This window comes from Camellia sinensis, chromosome 7 (genome assembly GCF_055761805.1).
Source record: "Camellia sinensis isolate YWXY chromosome 7, ASM5576180v1, whole genome shotgun sequence".
In the NCBI taxonomy this organism is placed as follows: domain Eukaryota; kingdom Viridiplantae; phylum Streptophyta; class Magnoliopsida; order Ericales; family Theaceae; genus Camellia; species Camellia sinensis.
The window spans coordinates 62,396,187-62,414,730 of record NC_138967.1 but is presented as its reverse complement, the minus strand read 5'-3'; the positions used below and the strand labels follow the sequence as shown (position 1 = coordinate 62,414,730).

General features: G+C 41.7%; 2 protein-coding genes across 2 annotated transcripts; both read right to left on the bottom strand.

The window, feature by feature from the left end:
• Positions 1-6,368: 6,368 nt before the first annotated feature.
• LOC145795850 (serine/threonine-protein phosphatase 7 long form homolog) lies at positions 6,369-7,368 on the bottom strand. Its single transcript, XM_082880777.1, has 3 exons — positions 7,147-7,368; positions 6,861-7,055; positions 6,369-6,773 (listed from the first exon to the last, which is right to left on the bottom strand). Exons 1-3 carry the CDS (start codon positions 7,366-7,368, stop codon positions 6,369-6,371), a joined length of 822 nt encoding a protein of 273 aa, XP_082736903.1.
• Positions 7,369-7,411: 43 nt separating this feature from the next.
• On the bottom strand, positions 7,412-9,056 carry LOC145795849 (serine/threonine-protein phosphatase 7 long form homolog). Its single transcript, XM_082880776.1, has 3 exons — positions 8,951-9,056; positions 7,925-8,001; positions 7,412-7,816 (listed from the first exon to the last, which is right to left on the bottom strand). The coding sequence occupies exons 1-3, from the start codon at positions 9,054-9,056 to the stop codon at positions 7,412-7,414; spliced, it is 588 nt and encodes a 195-aa protein (XP_082736902.1).
• Between the last annotated feature and the right edge of the window lie 9,488 nt (positions 9,057-18,544).

The following is an 18,544-nucleotide window of genomic DNA, read 5'->3' as shown; positions in this document are numbered from 1 at the left end:
TGTTTACATGAAATCCCAAAAATAACAAAATAAAACATATAACTAAAGACAAGTCTTCAAAATCCCAAACATCAAATCCTTCCAGGCTAAGTCCGTGGAGGTAGCTTATCACCTGAACCTGAAAATGATGTTCCCATAAAGGGTGAGCCACAGCCCAGTAGAAAAATACTAAACCAAATATAAGCATTGAATAAAGCTATAGCATTCAATAGATGGTTAATCAAGATAATCAATTTTATTATTAAACAGTCTCATGACACTAATGTCTAAGACACATTTCACTTTCCATTATTATCAACATGGCTCAGAACCTGGCCAAACTTACAACAGTGAATTATATATCATAATCACATTACTTCCAATATCAACAAAACAAATGAGACTCATGCTCATATCAAAACACTTCATACTTCCCATTTGATACACATTTTAGTGCTGTATCAATAATCATGTAAAAACACTTCAATATAATAAGCACACATAAAAATGGTGCTAATGGAGTCCATCCCCTATCTCCTCCCAAACAAAAATCCGGTTTAGAGGTCCATCCCCTATCTTCCCCTAAACCGTGGAGTACATCCCCTATCTCCTCCCACACAATATGCAAATGCAATGCTCAACCAATACACGTATTTTCAGTATTAATTCAATAGTCAAAATTAATGACTTAACCAATGTGATTAGTTTCAGTTATTCCTAATCCACATGCAATGTCTACAACAATCACGACTATCCTCCACCGATAGCCCAAAACAGTTATTTCTAGACTGGAAATAAATATATCAACAATTTAATAGGTGAGTGATTTAAATCATCCAACTACACCATTTAATCTATGAATTCATCAATTTCATGAATTTAACCAAATTCCCCAATTCCCTTAAATTAATTTTACAAATTAATTAATTAATACAACTAGGATTTTTCCCAAAATTATCTAAGTGACCTCAACATCTTAAAATACCAAAACTTAGAACAAAGCTTATAGAATAGAGTAGGAAATCCCTACCTTGAAGATCACAACTAAAATAGAGAAGATGGAGATGATGACCCAAAATCCAAAGTGCTCCAAATCCTCTCTTTTTCAGATTAAAAGAAAGATCTCGTGAAGCTCTACCTTTCTTCCAAAGGAACTAGGGTAGAAGACCACAAGGAATAGGTCAAATCTTAGAGAGAAGGTGAGAGTAGAGAGAGAAACTCTCAAATGGCGGTTTTTAAAGGTTAAGAAAGAAAAGGTAGGTCAAAAAGTGATCCAAAAAGTGAAATCACGGACTGATATAATCGACTCTACGCTCGAGCGTAGAAAGCCCCGCTCGAGCGTAAGACACAGAATCATGCTCGAGTGTGAAGAAAGCCGCTCGAGCGTCGATTGCACCCTTCCAGAAGTTTTGCAGGCGCTGGCACCCGCTCGAGCGTCAAACTCCCCGCTCGAGCGGAGGAGCAAAAACAAGGGATCACGCTCGAGCGTAAAAACTACCGTTCGAGCTGAAGAACTGCAGAGCAAAATACTGGGAGATGAAAAATCACGCTCGAGCGTCAAAATTCCTGCTCGAGCGGAGAAGCAACAACGAAGGGACCGCTCGAGCGTTAAAACTTACGCTCGAGCGTGAACACCAAAATCTGGGCATCACCTATTGGCATCTAAAATCAACCAACCTGTAACAGACCCGCCCAACACAACCTATAATTCAAATACTAAGAGATTAAAGGACAACAACAACCAATAAGTAATGACAGGATCCACGGAACCTAAGTCCGGATACAATAATTTAAAGAGAAAAGACCGAGGTCGCTATACATTAATCCAGAACATTCATTAACTTATTGTAATTCAATAAAGAAAGTCATGAACTAATAAATGTGTAGTTATAAATGTAGTTATTTCATAAACTTCAGCTTCATAAAACAAATACTTCAAATACATCCATACGTTAGATGAACATCTATGAAAGATAACGGTATTTGATTTCTCATTCCTCATCTGACATGTAGTAGTCAGAGAGATATTTTTCATTGTTTAAGACATTATTTCGCTCAATCACTGTCAAATCTCTGTTGCTTGCTTCAGCCATTTCGGTGGCTAGCTGAAACATGAAATGTCGACATCTCCGCATCAACATTCTGTTGCTCTCCTTTTTAATTCTGCTAACTACCTTTTCATAGTCACTGACATTTCGTCTAGCCATGCTCAATAAACGACGATGAGGTACCGGTGCCCTAAAGTTACGTAGATCATTAAACAATCCTTCTTGCTCCGTTACCTTGAACACCCATTCTGCTCGGATACCAGCATAATAATCCTTCGGACTCGAGTACTTTTCGCTTTTGTAGTCGTAAGTAAATGGAGGTAGCAGCCACACTTTCGGATTTCTTTGCTGGCATGAACTTCCTGCACCTCTTGAAGACATTGTTCATAATAATAGTAATTATAGATATATTACTATTGTTATGACTTGAACAAACATCATACTGGGGGTATCGCTATTTATAGACATCATAGTGGGGGTTAACTAGAGATGATCTAGTGACGATAATACATGTTGGGGCACTATGGAAGAAGTGATACCCGTGATATTATTTTATGTTATTCATTTCATGCAATCCTGAGTACCTGTGACGAAGTGTACCTGTGATGTAGTCACGGACGTGGTTGTCAGATAAAATCATAATTGTAGGCAAAAGGATCACAATGCAATCCCTTCATATTCGAGCAGTGAGTTGTCACATCGCCACATGAAACTATTTTTTCATGCTTACTTTTTTAATACAGTAAGTAGTCACTTGGAATTGACGATTTGAGTACATATTGGTGTTTTAAAAAATTTAAAAATGAAATCATAAAATGAAACAGCGGCTTTAATTTTATTTGTTTTAAAGTAATATTGTTCATAAACAACTATGAAACAGAGTGCAAGTAAATACACAACCGTCCAACTCACTTTGACCTGCAAAACTATTATTGTTTTTTTCACCAAAATTATAAAATGGTCGTATTAATGTGACTTAGATGAATTTTGAAATCTGAGGAAAAAACAAAGCATGTAAGTTGTGCTGCACAAAGTCACATGCATCACGTAATGTGAGGAAAAAAGTCACAACGTATACAAGCATAGCAAAGTCAGAAAGTCACATGCATTACTGCATCACTGCATAAAGTGGCATGCATCACTGCACAAAATCACATGCATCACTGTATCACTGCACAATGTCAGATGCATCACTACATCGCTGCACAAAGTCACATAGCATCTAAGGAAAAAATAAAGCATCTAAATTATAACGTCTGTTCAAGTCGCTGGCGAGCATCACTGAGAAATGGGTAGAAAATATATTGTAGAAAAATATTGTAAATCTATGTAGTAAATTTCAACAGTTTTTTGAAAGAAGGTAAAGTTACATTTTTACAGTAGGCAGGCTGACACCATTAATATGGCACAACAGCCGATGCTACAGGCCTTTGATTCGTTCATGACTTGACAAAAGTGGAGTCCTGGCAGCCGAATGCACTGTATAAGGCCAGTGGCATTGGGGTGATTGAACAGGAAATGCTCATAAATTGGTTGAGACAAAGTATTATAATGAATTAAAATATTTTAGTACTTGAAATTGTAAGTATATTTCAATGCAATATTGGTCCTGTTTGGTAGAGCTGTGGGAAAGTGCTTATAGCTTATACCTAAACAGCTTATAGCTTATAACTATGAACATAAGCTGATTTCTGACTTATAAATTAAGCATCTGCTGCCCCACTCAAAGAATAAGCTGATTTCTGACTTCCAAAAAGCTATAAGCTAAACCAAACACATCAAAATAGCTTAAATTAAGCTGAAAGCTGAAATAAGCTGCTTTTAAGTTCTACCAAACAGGCACATTATAGTCAAAATTGAAGTAGTGATCAGTTATAATTAAAATATTTGTTTTTGTTTTTATTGAATTTTTAAAATATTTTAAGCAATTTTTTTACTTTTTAAACACACCTAACATAAATACACTTAAAAAATAAAAAATTGTAAAAAAAATCTTTTAAAAATTCAGTAAATACCAAAAATATATAAAAAAAATACAAGCATTCAGTACATTTTTTTTTATTTTTATGTATTTATTAATTTTTTGAAAAAAAATTTCCCAAATTTTTACTTTTTGTTTAAAATAACAATAAATTATGCAATTCATAAAAGTCGAAATGACAACTCGTATCAAGTTGATGCATAGTTGTTCAGGTCATCAAAGTTGACGTGACAACTCTGATGCATAGTTGTTTACAATAATTTCATACATACAGCTACCATGTGTATATATGGTATAAATATCGCATCATACCCCAACAAAAGTTTTACAGCTATTTCGAGTGATATCATCTTGACTTATACGGTGGTTGATCTATATTCAGCAATGGGTCGCTATTGGGTTGCAGATGGAGATGAATTTCAATACCCATTAAACCCAAATTTGCGTTACTCATGTGCCACCATCAATACTATGAGAGCTGAGTGGAAATTTCGCATAACTCGAGCAAACGTTCTCGTTGAGTTATGTCGTGAAGTTAATATTAAATTTCCTTGCCGGTTAGCCGTGCGTATGCCAACTGACACTCCACAGTTGTTGCAAAGGGCATTACATCGTATCCGCGACGAAGTTAATCGCATGACCCAACGTCTGCAAAGGTCCTCACTAATGAAGACCGCAAATGAGCGTGCCGAAGATGGGTTAATGGATGATGCACACCAGTACTTCGCCTGGAGGATGGATGTTATGTATGAATCTGATATTGAGATGTCAGATGATGATGATAATGAATGAAATTGTTTGGATAAATGACCAAACCATTTATGTTGTAATGGATTTGTAATACTTATCCACGACTTATCAATGAAGGGAGATATTTCAATTGTTGTTAGACCTGAACAAACATTTTTTTTAGGCCTGAACAAACATTTTTTTTATTTTATGTTTTTATGGGTTGTTTAAACATTTTGTTCAAACCAAACGCGTTTGTAATTATGTTTTTCTAAAAATAAACAAAAACCAGCTTTTAATTTTTTTGTAAACATAAACCAAAAACGTAAACATTACCAAACGCTACCTTATTTATTTTTATTTTAGGGTTTAGGATTTATAGGTTAATTTTTAAAATTTATTTGAACTTCAATTTTATAAATTGATGTCTCAATTTGTTCGAAAAAATTTTTTGTTTATAAATGGTTGTCTTAATTTATAAATTTGAGGAAAAAACGTAAATTACTATAAATAATGCAGAGACTACAGAGAATGAGAGAGAGGTAGAGATGTGAAAGAGATTTGTGTGAAATTATAATTTGGAATAAATAAGTATGACACATTTACATCATCTGTAGAAGTTTGATTTGCAAAAACTATAACAATTAAAAAAAAAAACTATATTGTCCATATCACAACCGCCAATGCCCTAACCTGCCCCCAGTCCCACAACCCCGACCGTGGACCTTCCTCCTCGGTTTCCTGCGGTAGACTCTCTGAATATCTGGCACTCCCTCCCCTGCATATGGCCCTCCACTGACTGCCTGTGGAGCCTGTGAGTGTGACCCCCGCTCTCTTGCATTTGCTGCCCCTGATCCTGTCTCTGCCTGAAGATCGGATACTGCTGTGAGCTGTGAAACTCCATTATCTGGTGCAACTGTATCGCGATCTGCAGCTGGACCTCAACCTCTGCCTCTGCCCGCACCCCGACCTCGGCCTCGACGTCCCCCACGACCATAACCCCGGCCTCTCCCTCGCGCTCTGGGGGGGGGGCTCAATATGGGCCTCATTGTCAACGTGAGAAATGTCAGTGAGAACTGCATCATGTGTACTCATGGGCGCGGTCGAAGTAGTCCCAGAAAAGCAGGTGATAACTAGGTGGGTGAGGTAACAACATCATGCATGAACCGAGGCGGTGTCCAATCAGGGTCAGCATGCTAGGTAGGATGTACATGTGGGGAATCTGGAGAAATGTATGGGGTAACATGCGGTGGGGTGACTGAAGTCCAACGACCTGCTGTGGCTGGCGCTGAAGTGGAAGGCGCTGACATGGACGGGACTGATGTGGCTGGAGCAACTGCTGCACTGTGTACACCGTAGTGGCCAAAATGCAGACGATCTAGTCGATGGGCATGTTGGATCCCCTCGTACAATAACTCTCGGATCTCTGCAAGGGCCTGCATCGCATGCTGTCCACCACGTCCGAAAAGGGCGTCCTCAGCCAAGTGATATGACCTCCTAGCTCGAGCCACCTGAACACAAAATCAGATATATTAGGCTATAGTTGACTGAAAGTAAATCAATTATGATATTAACAATTATCTAACACATACTATGATACTCACCAATGTCTCAAGAGAAGGCCCAACTCCCTAATATCCAGACTCAGACAGGTGGCACGGATTACCGACTAGTAGGTGTGTATGTGGCCGATACCACAACATGTAAGGGTCGAGAGAGGGGAGGACCCCATCGCTCCAGTCAGCCTGTACAATACTGTCGCGACGGGCATCCCACAACTGCACGTATCGCATATGATGCACACTCCAGTCAGTGGCGGTTCGGCCACGTCTATCAGTCACATGCAACCGCCACTCGATGTCGCACCGATCCGGCATGAACTGGACCAGACCAAACTGTCGGAGGACACGATCAGGGAGATGCCACTCAACCACGTCGAAACAAATGAGTGGCACTCTCGCCATCCATATCTCCTCACCTAGTCGGCAATAGTCTGGGAGCGTACCGAGGACCCCCGCATAAGGCTGCCAGATAAACTACAATAACGACAAGTCTATTAAAAATCACTCATGAACATATACACTCCATATGACAATTAAAATTTAGGTATTTAAATTTCATACCTCGCCCTCTATCATCCGGTCAAGCTGGTCTCTATACACGACGATTACGTGGGTCGATACGATCTCGTGGCCCATGTCAACCCTCCACCAGCTACCTCGAGGTCCGGCCGTCAACTGCATGTCTCCCTGGCCGATGGGAACCTCACCAAGAGCAACCACTTGCCACCTAGACGGGGCAATGCGAATCAATCTCTCCTACGCCCAAATCTGTAATAGTTTCAACGCAATTACAATACTGAGATATGACATACTATATGAATTGACATGCAATAAAATTCTTACTAACCTGTAGCAAGACAAGGGGTCCTCCGATCTGATTCGCACCCACCTGAGCTGCTCGACATAGCTGCCTATACAAGCATGCCAAAGCCGCGGTGCCCCAGCTGCACTGGCCAATCACGTCAATGTCTCTCAACAATGGCAAGTACATCAGCTTGAGCAAGTTCTGTGACTTATCAGGGAGAAGTACCCCCCTCCTCAATAATCCACAGAATATATGCTCAGGCATGCTGCTGTACTAACTCATCTGGAGCATGATCTGGAAGATGGCCCTAAAACTGCTCGGACTGCCACCTCACCCTCACTCTACCTGTCTGTAAGTCTGCAGGTGTAGGTGCTATTCCTAATAGCTCAGCACATAGGGCTATCCACTGGTCCCTCGTAAATGGTGTGTCAGGTCCAGTAACTGCTCGCCCATCAATCCGTAGACCGTATAGGACAGATATGTCCTGCAATGTGACGGTGGCCTCACCGGTCGGGAAATGAAATGTATGAGTCTCTGTGCGCCACCTCTCGACAAGAGCAGTAATAAGTGGGTGGTCCAGTCTGATATGGCCTATACGATAGACACCATAGAATCCCGCACATAGTAGACACTGCAACACTCTATGGTCCAATGGACACTCCCACAGGCCGGAATCTCCCCGCCGACATGCCACCACAGTGTGTGCCTGGTCCTGCATAACAGAATGGGTAGTTTAAATTATAGCATTATCACGTAATATAAAACAAAATGAAGGGTATTTTCATTATAAGTGTAAAGTCCAACAAACATGGTTACATACCGGGTCCTCCCATATACTGTTAGCCCGATGTGGATGACTAAAAAGTGGGACCTCATCAGGTAGATGTGCCATGAAGCCTGTACAGTTGAAAACAAATACATTTTCAAAAACTGTATAGGTGAGCATGTCATTTAACTATAACAACTAAACTCAAATTATTTCGTACATGACGACTTGAAAAACAAATGTGGTCGATTATTTTAAAAGTATAAATTTGTGTGCCATTAACATGGAAGCAATTTACTAAAATCTAAATTTATCAATTTATGTGCCATTAAATATGATAAGCAATTCAACAGAACCTATCGTTATCTATGCTATAACTAATATACAAATGTTTTACAAAATTATTTTAGGGTCTCAGTTACATAAGCTTAATAATGTCCAGTAACATGTGGATAGTTTTTGTACATAAATATTTGCAAAAAAATGGAATGAGAATTTTTTTTCCAATAAGAGCTTGCTAATTACATTTATGGCATATTTGACAAAACTTCATTACTGATTTTGTAAAGGTAAAAGTTCCAATAAAGTATAAAATTTGTAAATTACGTTGATATGATTCATAAATTGTAAATGTAAAAAATGCTTGCAGCAGACGAAATATTAAAATCTTAAAATGGTAGAAGAACTATGTGATTTTCACTAAAATTTTGTAATAGACATTTTCAATCAAGTAGAGAATAAAAAACATAGACCTATGTGGTATAGTTAAATGTTTTTGCATTGTCATTTTGTTTAATTTATTTGTTTAGTATGTTAGTTGTAAATTTTGTCAAGGAAATTAAACAATTACAATATATAAAGAATTAAAAAATAGAAATGATCTATTACAAATAAAACATGATCTATTTAAATGTACGACCCCGTTTACAAATAATGAATTACAATATAAAGAATAAAATGATCTATTACAAATAAAGAATTAAAAAATGATCTATTACAATATGTAAGTATTACATAGTCTTCATCGACCAAGTCGCGCCGGACAAGTTCGCCTGTCATGACGTATTTGCTGGCACTCACCACAACGAGCGGTCAAACAACTATCTGATATATCCATCTCATTCGGAATACGAGACATAGATTTAGGACCCCGTTTTACTTCTCGCAGAAGAAGTACATTAATCATCCCAATAATCTTGATGCGGTATTGGATTGAATTTAATTTCCCAAACTCTCATGTATACAGGAAGCCTATATACTAGATCAACGTACTCGAATGGATTGTCACCGCATTCAAACATTACAGCGAGCATATGGAAACATGGGTTGATTCATCTGCACAATTGTGTATTGCGACCTCGTCCATGGTGAAAAGATGTTTGCACCTCAAATACGCGGCGTGGCCTATCAGAAAATTATAATAGAAACCAATGAAGTTCATGTTTTTAGGTGTACTTAACTTCACAACATAATAACAACAATTTAGTTTATATTACAAACTAACCTGTCATACGATATCAACTTGGAAGTATTTGCCATTACGATGCCATCCTCAATAGTCTTTTGCATCTCTCTAGGGTAATGGAACTCATTTCGTACATCTATTTCAGCTTGGGCTCCCATCTCGTCAAAATATTTTACGAGCCGCCGAAATGTAAATTCAACCATAGCTGAGATAGGTAAGTTCCTTGCACCTTTCAAAACGCTATTGAAGCACTCTGCATCATTGCTGGTCAATACCCCCCACCGATATCCACCGTCATACGAAAGGGCCCACTCCACAGGATTCATCTTGTAAACCCAATTAATGGCTTCTTGGTCAATAGTCTGTATTTGTTGTAAGTAACCATTACACTTTCGTCATTGATGAGCACTCCCTGTTTTCCATAGAAGTTTTTTCAGCTCCTTATTTTTGAACTTAGTGTTAAAGTTACCACAAACATGTCGAAGGCAGTGCCGATAATATTCAACAAATTGGAGCGAGGGATTAAGCCAATGCTGCCTCACAGCAACTAAAATACTCTTAGCTCGATCAGATATCAAAGTCACTCCCTGTCGGTCCATGACAATATGTTCCTTGATATTTGAAATAAAGAACGACCAAGACTCCAAACTCTCTCTGTCGACAACAGCGAATGCAAGCAGCAATACTTTGCCATTAGCAGTGACAATCGTTGCTACAAGCAACACACCAGTGTATTTCCCGTATAAGAATGTACCATCTATGGTTATAACAGGCCTACAATGTCTGAATCCATCGATGACAGGTTTGAAAGACCAGAAAACAAAGTGGAAGACGGGCATAATGGTTGTACTTCAGGTATATCTATGCTTCCATCGCACAATGGTGCCAGGATTAGATGTTTGTAATGCATGCATAAATTTAGGCAACATCTTATATGATTCATCCCAATCCCTGAATATCATTCTAATTGCCTTTGCCCTTGCATGCCACGCCTTCTTGTATGATATACTATAGTTCATGGTCTTTTTGACATCTTCGATGACATTCTTAATGGGCATATCAGGTTCATTCTGCATACGACAATACCTATGAGTCAGATTATTTTGGTGTGAACACTTTAAACAAACAAATATGTATATAAATGTAAACATTTATTTTGTATACTCACCGCAACTAGTCCCAAAAGATGAGAAGCAATGTAACTGGAGTTAATATTAGTGTAATCCCTGTTCATTCGTGGGTATAAACAATGGTGAGGACCTCTATACTGCTTTATTTCAAAAAGACCATGTATCCTACTAAGAGATGCACGCAACCACCATCTACAATCGTGCTTGCAAGCACCCACCCAAATGTCTCGCTTGGAGGTTATGACTTTATACTCTCAATTATTTGTTGCATGGTACAATTTCACAGCATGTACGAGTTGCTTCTTATCAACGAAAACCATCCCTTTGTCCAACTATGGATTTTCAGCATTCCAGATTCGGTTACGGGGAACGATATCGCGATTACTAATGTCAAAATCACCACCCATGTGAATGTTTTCATAGAAAGGGATTTCAGGTCTAGGTGGAATGGGGGCATTTTGAATATCAATGGGAGCATCGACATCATCTTCTTCATCATCATCTGATCCGCCCAATAAATTTTCTTCATCACATATTTCATTCTCATCATTGTCTAAGGCGACATCAGGACCGTACATGTCACTGTCAGCAAACTGCACAGAATTAACCGTTTCAGCCATATTACCAACAACTTCAACTGGAGTGGTATGATGGCTGTAGGTGGGCACATCTTTGGTGTTATTGTGAAATTCAGTCTCATATCCACCACGTGAACTTGATTCTCCACCATGGCCATGAAATGTCTGTTGTGTGTAGCCCGCTGCATAACATTCATTTGATTCATACATAGGAGACTGAAATGCTATCGTGTCAATCCCATGTGTCAGCAATGTAGTGAACGGATGAGAATCCATCTATGTCATATTCGGAAGATTGCATACAACCTCTTTCTGAATGTACACTTCCAAACAATTTTATAGCGATCCCGGGTTTACCCTTGTTGTACAGTGATTCAGACATGTGTCCGTGGATGTTGGTAGTTGGTTATTATCGTGTTTACATTCTTTTTTCTTCATATTTGAGTTATAGGATGTGTTAGGCAGGTTTGTTACAGGTTGGTTGTGTTCGGGAGCCTAGTGTTGCTGCCCAGAATTTTGGACCTTCGCTCGAGCGAGGAGTTGGTCGCTCGAGCGAGAGTGGGGTTCGTGTTTGGTGGGTCGAGCCAGAGTGGCTCGCTCGAGCGAGCGGTTGCACCTGGTTCTGGACCTGAGAGTTGCCTTTCTTGGCTCGAGCGAGCTTCCTTCGCTCGAGCGGTCTGGGTTTTTCTTCGCTCGATCGAGAACTTATTGGCTCAAGCGAGAGTTTTCTGTGTCTGGTCGCTCGAGCGACCAAGCCTTCGCTCGAGCGAGCGTGTTTTATATCAGCGGACAGTAGCGTTTTAAATATCACTTTTTCACTTTCTTTTTGATCCAAAACCCTTAATCCGAGCCTCTCTCTCTCTACACTTGCACTCTCTCTAAGATTTGATCTCCCTAGAGTGTGAATCTAGCCTAGGGCCTTTGTTAAAAAGATAGAGGGTGTTGAGAGCTTCGATTTAATCTGAAAAAGTTTGGATTTGGAGCAAGTTGATCTTCGAGTCTTCATCTCCTTTTTGGCTAAAACTTCAAGGTAGGGATACCCTACTCCTCTCTATGGATTTTGTCTTTAAATTTTGGTATTTTGAGATGTTGGGCTTGGCTTGGTAATTTTATGAAAGTTTGGGGCTTTTGTGCAATTTTACAAAAGTTGGGGTTTTATTCATAATAAACCTAGATGCATGTTTGGCATAGAGAAATGGAATAAATGTTGAAGCATTGATGAAAATGGGACCTAAGGGTTGAAATGCTAATTATGGATGACAACCTAATTACATTGTTTAATTAATTGGGATAATTAATTGTGAGAAATGAGGAAATGAAATGTTGATTGAATATCCATTGTGCATTTATTTTCTATTTAGAAATAACTGCTTTGGGCTATCGGTGGAGGATAGTCGTGATTGTTGTAGACAATGCATGATGATTAGGCAAACTGAAACTAATCAATGAAATGTGTCATGGAACTTGACGATTGATAGAATACATTAACTGTATGTATTGGGTGATTGTATATAGAACCAATGTGTTTATATACGTTATGTGTAGAGGAGGAGATAGGGGATGTACTCCGCGGTTTAGGGGAAGATAGGGGATGTACCTCTAAACCGGATAGTGTTGGGAGAAGATAGGGGATGAACTCCGTAGATACAGCTCATATGCTTGTCTAAAGAAGTGAAGATAGAGCTTATATGCTTATCTTTGTGATGTGTGGATATAGCTTTTATGCTTATCTGTGGATATTGTTGTTATACATATCTGTTGCAGAATGTGGATATAGCTTATTTGCTTATCTGAGAATGTGGATAATGTTGTTATACATATCTGTTGAGCATGTGGGTAGTGCTTATATGCCTATCTGTTGAAAAAGGGGAAATAAAAAGTAATTGGGACTTGTAAGTCGTTTGACATAAATATATGATTTATGTGATTGTATCAGTGTTGGCCATCTATCAATTGCTAATCTTTTAGTCATTGTTCATGGTTGGTTTAGTATATTTCTACTGGGCTGTGGCTCACCCTATATGGGAATATCATTTTCAGGTGCAGGAAGCATGCCACCTCCAAGGACATAGCTGGAGGCTAACTTTTGATGTATTACATGTAACTTCAAGCTAAGGGCTTAATGTGTAAACGAGTTAGTACTCTTTTGTTGTAACCAAGTGTTAACTTGGAAAGCTGTAAGCCCGTAGGGCATTTTGTTATGATGTTGACATGTAATACTTATGTAATGGAACTCTAAGGAATAAAGGAATGTGGTTAGTTTATATGTAAATGCATGTCTTATCAGATGGGTTTAATGTTGTTTTTTTTAGGGCGTTACAACTTGGTATCAGAGCCTACCGGGTTCGAATACTTTGGGTACGTGGGAAGTGATTAGGATCACAATGGGTTTGTCTCGCTTGATAGAGGCTTAGATGTAGTATCATATGCTATGTGCTTAAGTGATAACATGCTTATGTGACTATGTGGGTATGGGATTTAATTTCTAGGATGTTGATTGGATCCTTGAGTTTCTGGGAGTCTTGTTGGAAAAGCACTTGATCAATGCTGTTTCTAACCGGAACTCTAGTAACGCCTCGGGACTATCATTATCCGGAAATGAAATTCGTAAGTGCTTATGTGTTTATGTGCTTATGTGGAGTGAATTACAGTTGTCCATGCATTAGGACATGAGTGTTTAGTTTCGGCACATTTATGAATGTGCTAACGTTCTGTGTTGCCTTTATTAGGATGTCAGGACGAGGAAGAGGAGCTAGGCGTGGTAGACCTGCGAGGCAGGAAGTACCGTTACCGGGTGAGACTCCGGCAGTGCAGGAGGGAGTTGGGCAGGCCAATGTGGCTGAGCCAGTGGGTCAGCAGGCCATGGGTGCCTTGGCTAGAGAGATAGCAGGAGCTTTGGGTATTCTTAGAGCTGGGAATCAGGCAGCTGAGACAGGGCCTTCTTTCTTGAAGAGGGAGTTTTTCCGGTCTAATCCGGATGAGTTTGTCGGGGATCCGAAGGAGCCACTGAAGGCTGATGAGTGGTTGGAACAAATGAGTAAGACGTTCGAGATGCTTGGCATCGAGGACGGAGCACTGAAAGTGACCTTGGCATCCTTCCAACTGAAGGGAGATGCGGGTCAATGGTGGAAGTACGAGAAGGCTCGTGTTGGTGGTACTTGGGAGGCGTTTATAAATGCTTTTCAGGAGAGATTTTTGTCTGCAGCAGCTAGGGAGAAGCTGAGGGATCAGTTTAGCCGGCTTAATCAGCAGGGCTTGTCAGTGGCCGAGTTTGAGGCTACTTTTACCAGTTTGTCCAGGTTTGCACCTGAACTGGTGGCGTCTGAGGAACGCCGTTGCTATGAGTTTGAGCGGAAGTTGAGGCGGGGCCTCAAATTGAGAGTTGGTGGGTCTTACATCCGAGAGTATAGACACCTAGTTGATGCTGCTGCTCATATGGAGATTATGATGCAGGAGGAGGAGGAAGAACAGAGGGGCTCCAAGAGGAGCCAGGATAGTCAGAATGATGGCAGGAGACAGAAGGGTTATAACCCTCAGCAGTCTCAGGGTGCAGTCTCTAGATCGACCTTTCCGGTGCCGAGTGTAGGCTCGGGGAGAGGTGGTCAGGGGGAATTCACTTGTTACAAGTGTGGCCAACTGGGTCACAAGGTTTCAGTTTGCCCGCAGAAGGGTGGGGGTCAGAAAGCTGCTTCTTCTTCAGCTAGACCGCAGAGTCAGAGTTTGGGCAGGGGACAGCCCTTGACTTGTTATCAGTGTGGACAGCCTGGGCACCTGAAGAGGTTTTGCCCACAGTTGAGTGCCACTTCGGGAGCGTCTGGTTCTAGGCAGACGCAGGGTTTTCAGCCAGCTCAGTCTGTGCAGGCCTCGAGGGCCAATCCGGGAGTTTCGTCATCCCAGTCTGTGCAGCAGTCTTTTGCTCCAGAGGTGAGCAGGTAGACCAGGGGCCAACGGGGCGCGTGTATGCTGTTACCGCGCAGGATTTAGTACCGGCTCCATCAGTAGTGAGAGGTACTTTTCTGTTTTGCAACTCGGTTGCTAGTGTGTTGATAGACACGGGTGCATCTCATTCTTTTGTATCTGCTGCATTTGCATCTGTTTTGGAATTGGAGTTAGCACAGTTAGCATCTCCTATTTGTATGGTATCGCCTTTGGGTGGTGAGTTGATCCTGAAACACGGTGTTCGAGGATGTGATATAGAGGTCGCCGATTATAGGCTTCCTTTTCCGTTTGTTGTCATGCCCATGAAGGGTTTTGATGTTATTTTGGGTATGGACTGGTTATCGTCATACCGGGCTGTTATTGATTGCTACCGCCAAAGGGTCACGTTATGTACCTTGAGCGGGGAGTGGTTCCATTTCTTAGGAGACCGGGTTGGTAGTGTTTTGCCACCGGGGTATGATTCGCGAGGGCGAAGTGAGCTTAGTAGTCTACTTGCCAGCTTTGAGAGTGGTGAGAGTGGTGAGACCCAGCTTGTGTTGCCGAGGGTGGTTTGTGAGTATTCGGATGTCTTTCCCGAAGATCTTGTTAGTTTACCACCTCACAGAGAGATAGAGTTCTCTGTTGATTTAGTGCCCGGCACGGCGCCGATTTCTATGGTACCTTACCGTTTTGCTCCAGCAGAGTTGGTTGAGTTGAAAGTTCAGCTCCAGGAATTGCTAGATAAGGGTTTTGTTCGCCCTAGTGTTTCACCGTGGGGAGCGCCGGCCCTCTTTGTTAAAAAGAAAGATGGTGCCTTGAGATTGTGTATTGACTACCGGAAGTTGAATCGGGCTACGGTTAAGAATAAGTACCCTATGCCTCGTATAGATGATTTGTTTGACCAGTTGAAGGGTTCCCGTTGTTTCTCTAAGATAGACTTGAGATCGGGTTACCATCAGTTGAGGGTCAGGGAGGAAGATATTCCTAAGACGGCATTCCGTACGCGGTATGGCCATTACGAGTTTCTGGTGATGCCATTCGGGCTTACCAATGCACCGGCAGTCTTTATGGACTTGATGAACCGGATTTTCCGGGAGTTCTTAGACCGCTTTGTGGTCGTCTTCGTGGACGACATCCTTATCTATTCGCCTTCAGAGGAGGAGCACGAGGAACACTTGAGAGTGGTGCTTGAGTTGCTTAAAGCCCATAGGCTGTATGCCAAGTTTGGGAAGTGTGAGTTCTGGCTGAGGGAAGTCATATTCTTAGGCCACGTGGTATCCGGAGAAGGGGTGTCTGTTGATACATCCAAGGTTGAGGCAGTGCAAGATTGGGCACAGCCTAAGAGTGTGTTTGAGATCCGCAGTTTTCTGGGATTAGCTGGGTATTACCGTCGGTTTGTGAAAGATTTCTCCAGGTTGGCGTCACCGTTGACTAGACTGACTCGGAAGGGAGTCAAGTTTGTGTGGAGTGAGACTTGTGAAAAGTCATTCCAAGAGTTGAAAGTTAGATTGACCACCGCTCCGGTGTTGATTATTCAGGAGAGAGGGTTGGGTTATGCGGTTTATTGTGATGCCTCACGAGAGGGTTTGGGTTGTGTGTTGATGCAAGAGGGGAAAGTGGTAGCTTATGGCTCACGTCAGTTGAAAATACACGAGAAGAATTACCCCACACATGACCTAGAGTTAGCAGCAGTGATCTTTGCCTTGAAAATCTGGAGGCACTACCTTTATGGTGAGAGGTTCGAGGTATTCTCGGATCATAAGAGTTTGAAGTATCTGTTTACACAGAGAGACTTGAATCTAAGGCAGAGGAGATGGATGGAGTTCATCGAGGATTATGATTTTGAGTTGCATTATCATCCGGGAAAGGCCAATGTTGTGGCCGATGCCCTTAGTAGGAAATCCATTTGTGATGTAGCTTGTATAGCCATCCGGGAATGGGAGATGTTGGGAGCACTTGGCGAGTTTGATTTGCTACTAGGCGAATCTGTTGAGGCTGCGGCCTTGTTTTCTGTTGTTGCGCAGCCTACACTTGTGATTAGAGTGTTACAGGCACAGAGAGGTGACCTTGAGGTAGAATCCCTCCGAGAGAAGATCTCCAGTGGGAAAGTTGAGAAGGGTTTGACGGTGTATCCCGACCTAAGTGTGAGATACCGAAACCGTTTGTTTGTACCGGAGGCTTGCCGAGAGGAAGTACTCCGAGAGTTTCATCATTCGCGCCTTGCGGTGCATCCGGGAGGTACTAAGATGTATCAGGATTTGGGTCGCCAGTTTTGGTGGCGGGGTATGAAGAGAGATGTGGCTGTTTTCGTATCGAAGTGCCTTACTTGCCAGCAAGTGAAGGCCGAGCATCAGAGGCCAGCGGGTTTGTTGCAACCCTTGCCTATTGCCGAGTGGAAGTGGGAGCATGTCACTATAGACTTCGTTGTAGGTCTTCCGAGGACTCAGCGGGGTAGTGATGCTATTTGGGTGGTTGTAGACCGGTTGACTAAGTCAGCGCACTTTATTCCTATGCGCGTGAGAGATTTGGTAGATCATCTTGCCGATTTGTATGTTCGGGACGTAGTGAGATTGCACGGGGTCCCAGTGACGATCGTCTCAGATAGAGATCCTCGTTTTACTGCTAGGTTGTGGCAGAGTTTGCAGAGTGCCTTGGGCACTAAGTTGACCTTTAGTACGGCCTATCATCCTCAGACTGACGGGCAGTCCGAGCGTACTATTCAGATCCTCGAGGATATGCTTCGGGGTTGTGTCCTGGACTTCAGTGGGACGTGGGAGAGGCACTTGCCATTGGTACAGTTTGCCTACAACAACAGTTTTCAGTCTAGCATCGGTATGGCACCGTTTGAGGCCTTGTATGGCCGACCGTGTAGGTCTCCAGTTTGTTGGGCCGAGGTGGGTGATACACCTTTGTTGGGTCCGGAGTTGGTTAGGGAGACGACGGAGAAAGTTGAGCTTATCCGTAGGAGGCTTGTTACAGCCCAGAGTCGACAAAAGAGTTATGTCGACCGTAGGAGGAGGCCTTTGGCGTTTGAGGTAGGTGATCATGTCTTTCTGAAGATATCACCTAGGCGAGGTCTGATGAGGTTTGGGAAGAGTGGGAAGTTATCCCCTCGGTTTATTGGTCCTTTTGAGATCCTTGAGAGGATTGGTGAGGTTGCTTATCGGTTAGCCTTACCGCCGCAGTTGTCCGGAGTGCATGACGTGTTTCATGTGAGTATGCTTCGGAAGTATGAGCCAGATCCATCACATGTGTTGGATTGGACCGATTTAGAGGTAGATGAGGATGCCTCGTATGAGGAGAGACCGGTTCGGGTCTTGGATAGGCGGGATCAGGTCCTGCGTGGCAAGACCATTCCTTTGGTGAAAGTCTTGTGGAAACATCACGGAGTGGAGGAAGCCACTTGGGAACGTGAGTTGGGAGTCCGTGAGAAATATCCGGACTTGTTTGTTGATATGTAATCTTGTATTTACATTTTACATTTTGTTGAACTTAAGAGCTTTTATATATGTCTTAAGTTGTGAAACATTGAAAATGTTTGGTTTGGTGGAATTATGTTTGGAAACTTGCCTCATATGGGAGT

Excerpts from the sequence above, each read along its gene's own strand:
- LOC145795850 (XM_082880777.1), bottom strand. The coding sequence starts at position 7,368 with ATGCCTGAGCATATATTCTGTGGATTATTGAGGAGGGGGGTACTTCTC. Across the intron at positions 7,056-7,146 it reads GACCCCTTGTCTTGCTACAG|GAGAGATTGATTCGCATTGC; the intron begins GTTAGTAAGAAT and ends ATTTGGGCGTAG. Across the intron at positions 6,774-6,860 it reads ACCGGATGATAGAGGGCGAG|TTTATCTGGCAGCCTTATGC; the intron begins GTATGAAATTTA and ends TCGTTATTGTAG.
- LOC145795849 (XM_082880776.1), bottom strand. The coding sequence starts at position 9,056 with ATGATTAATGTACTTCTTCTGCGAGAAGTAAAACGGGGTCCTAAATCT. Across the intron at positions 8,002-8,950 it reads TTGTTTGACCGCTCGTTGTG|GCTTCATGGCACATCTACCT; the intron begins GTGAGTGCCAGC and ends TCAACTGTACAG. Across the intron at positions 7,817-7,924 it reads ACAGTATATGGGAGGACCCG|GACCAGGCACACACTGTGGT; the intron begins GTATGTAACCAT and ends TCTGTTATGCAG.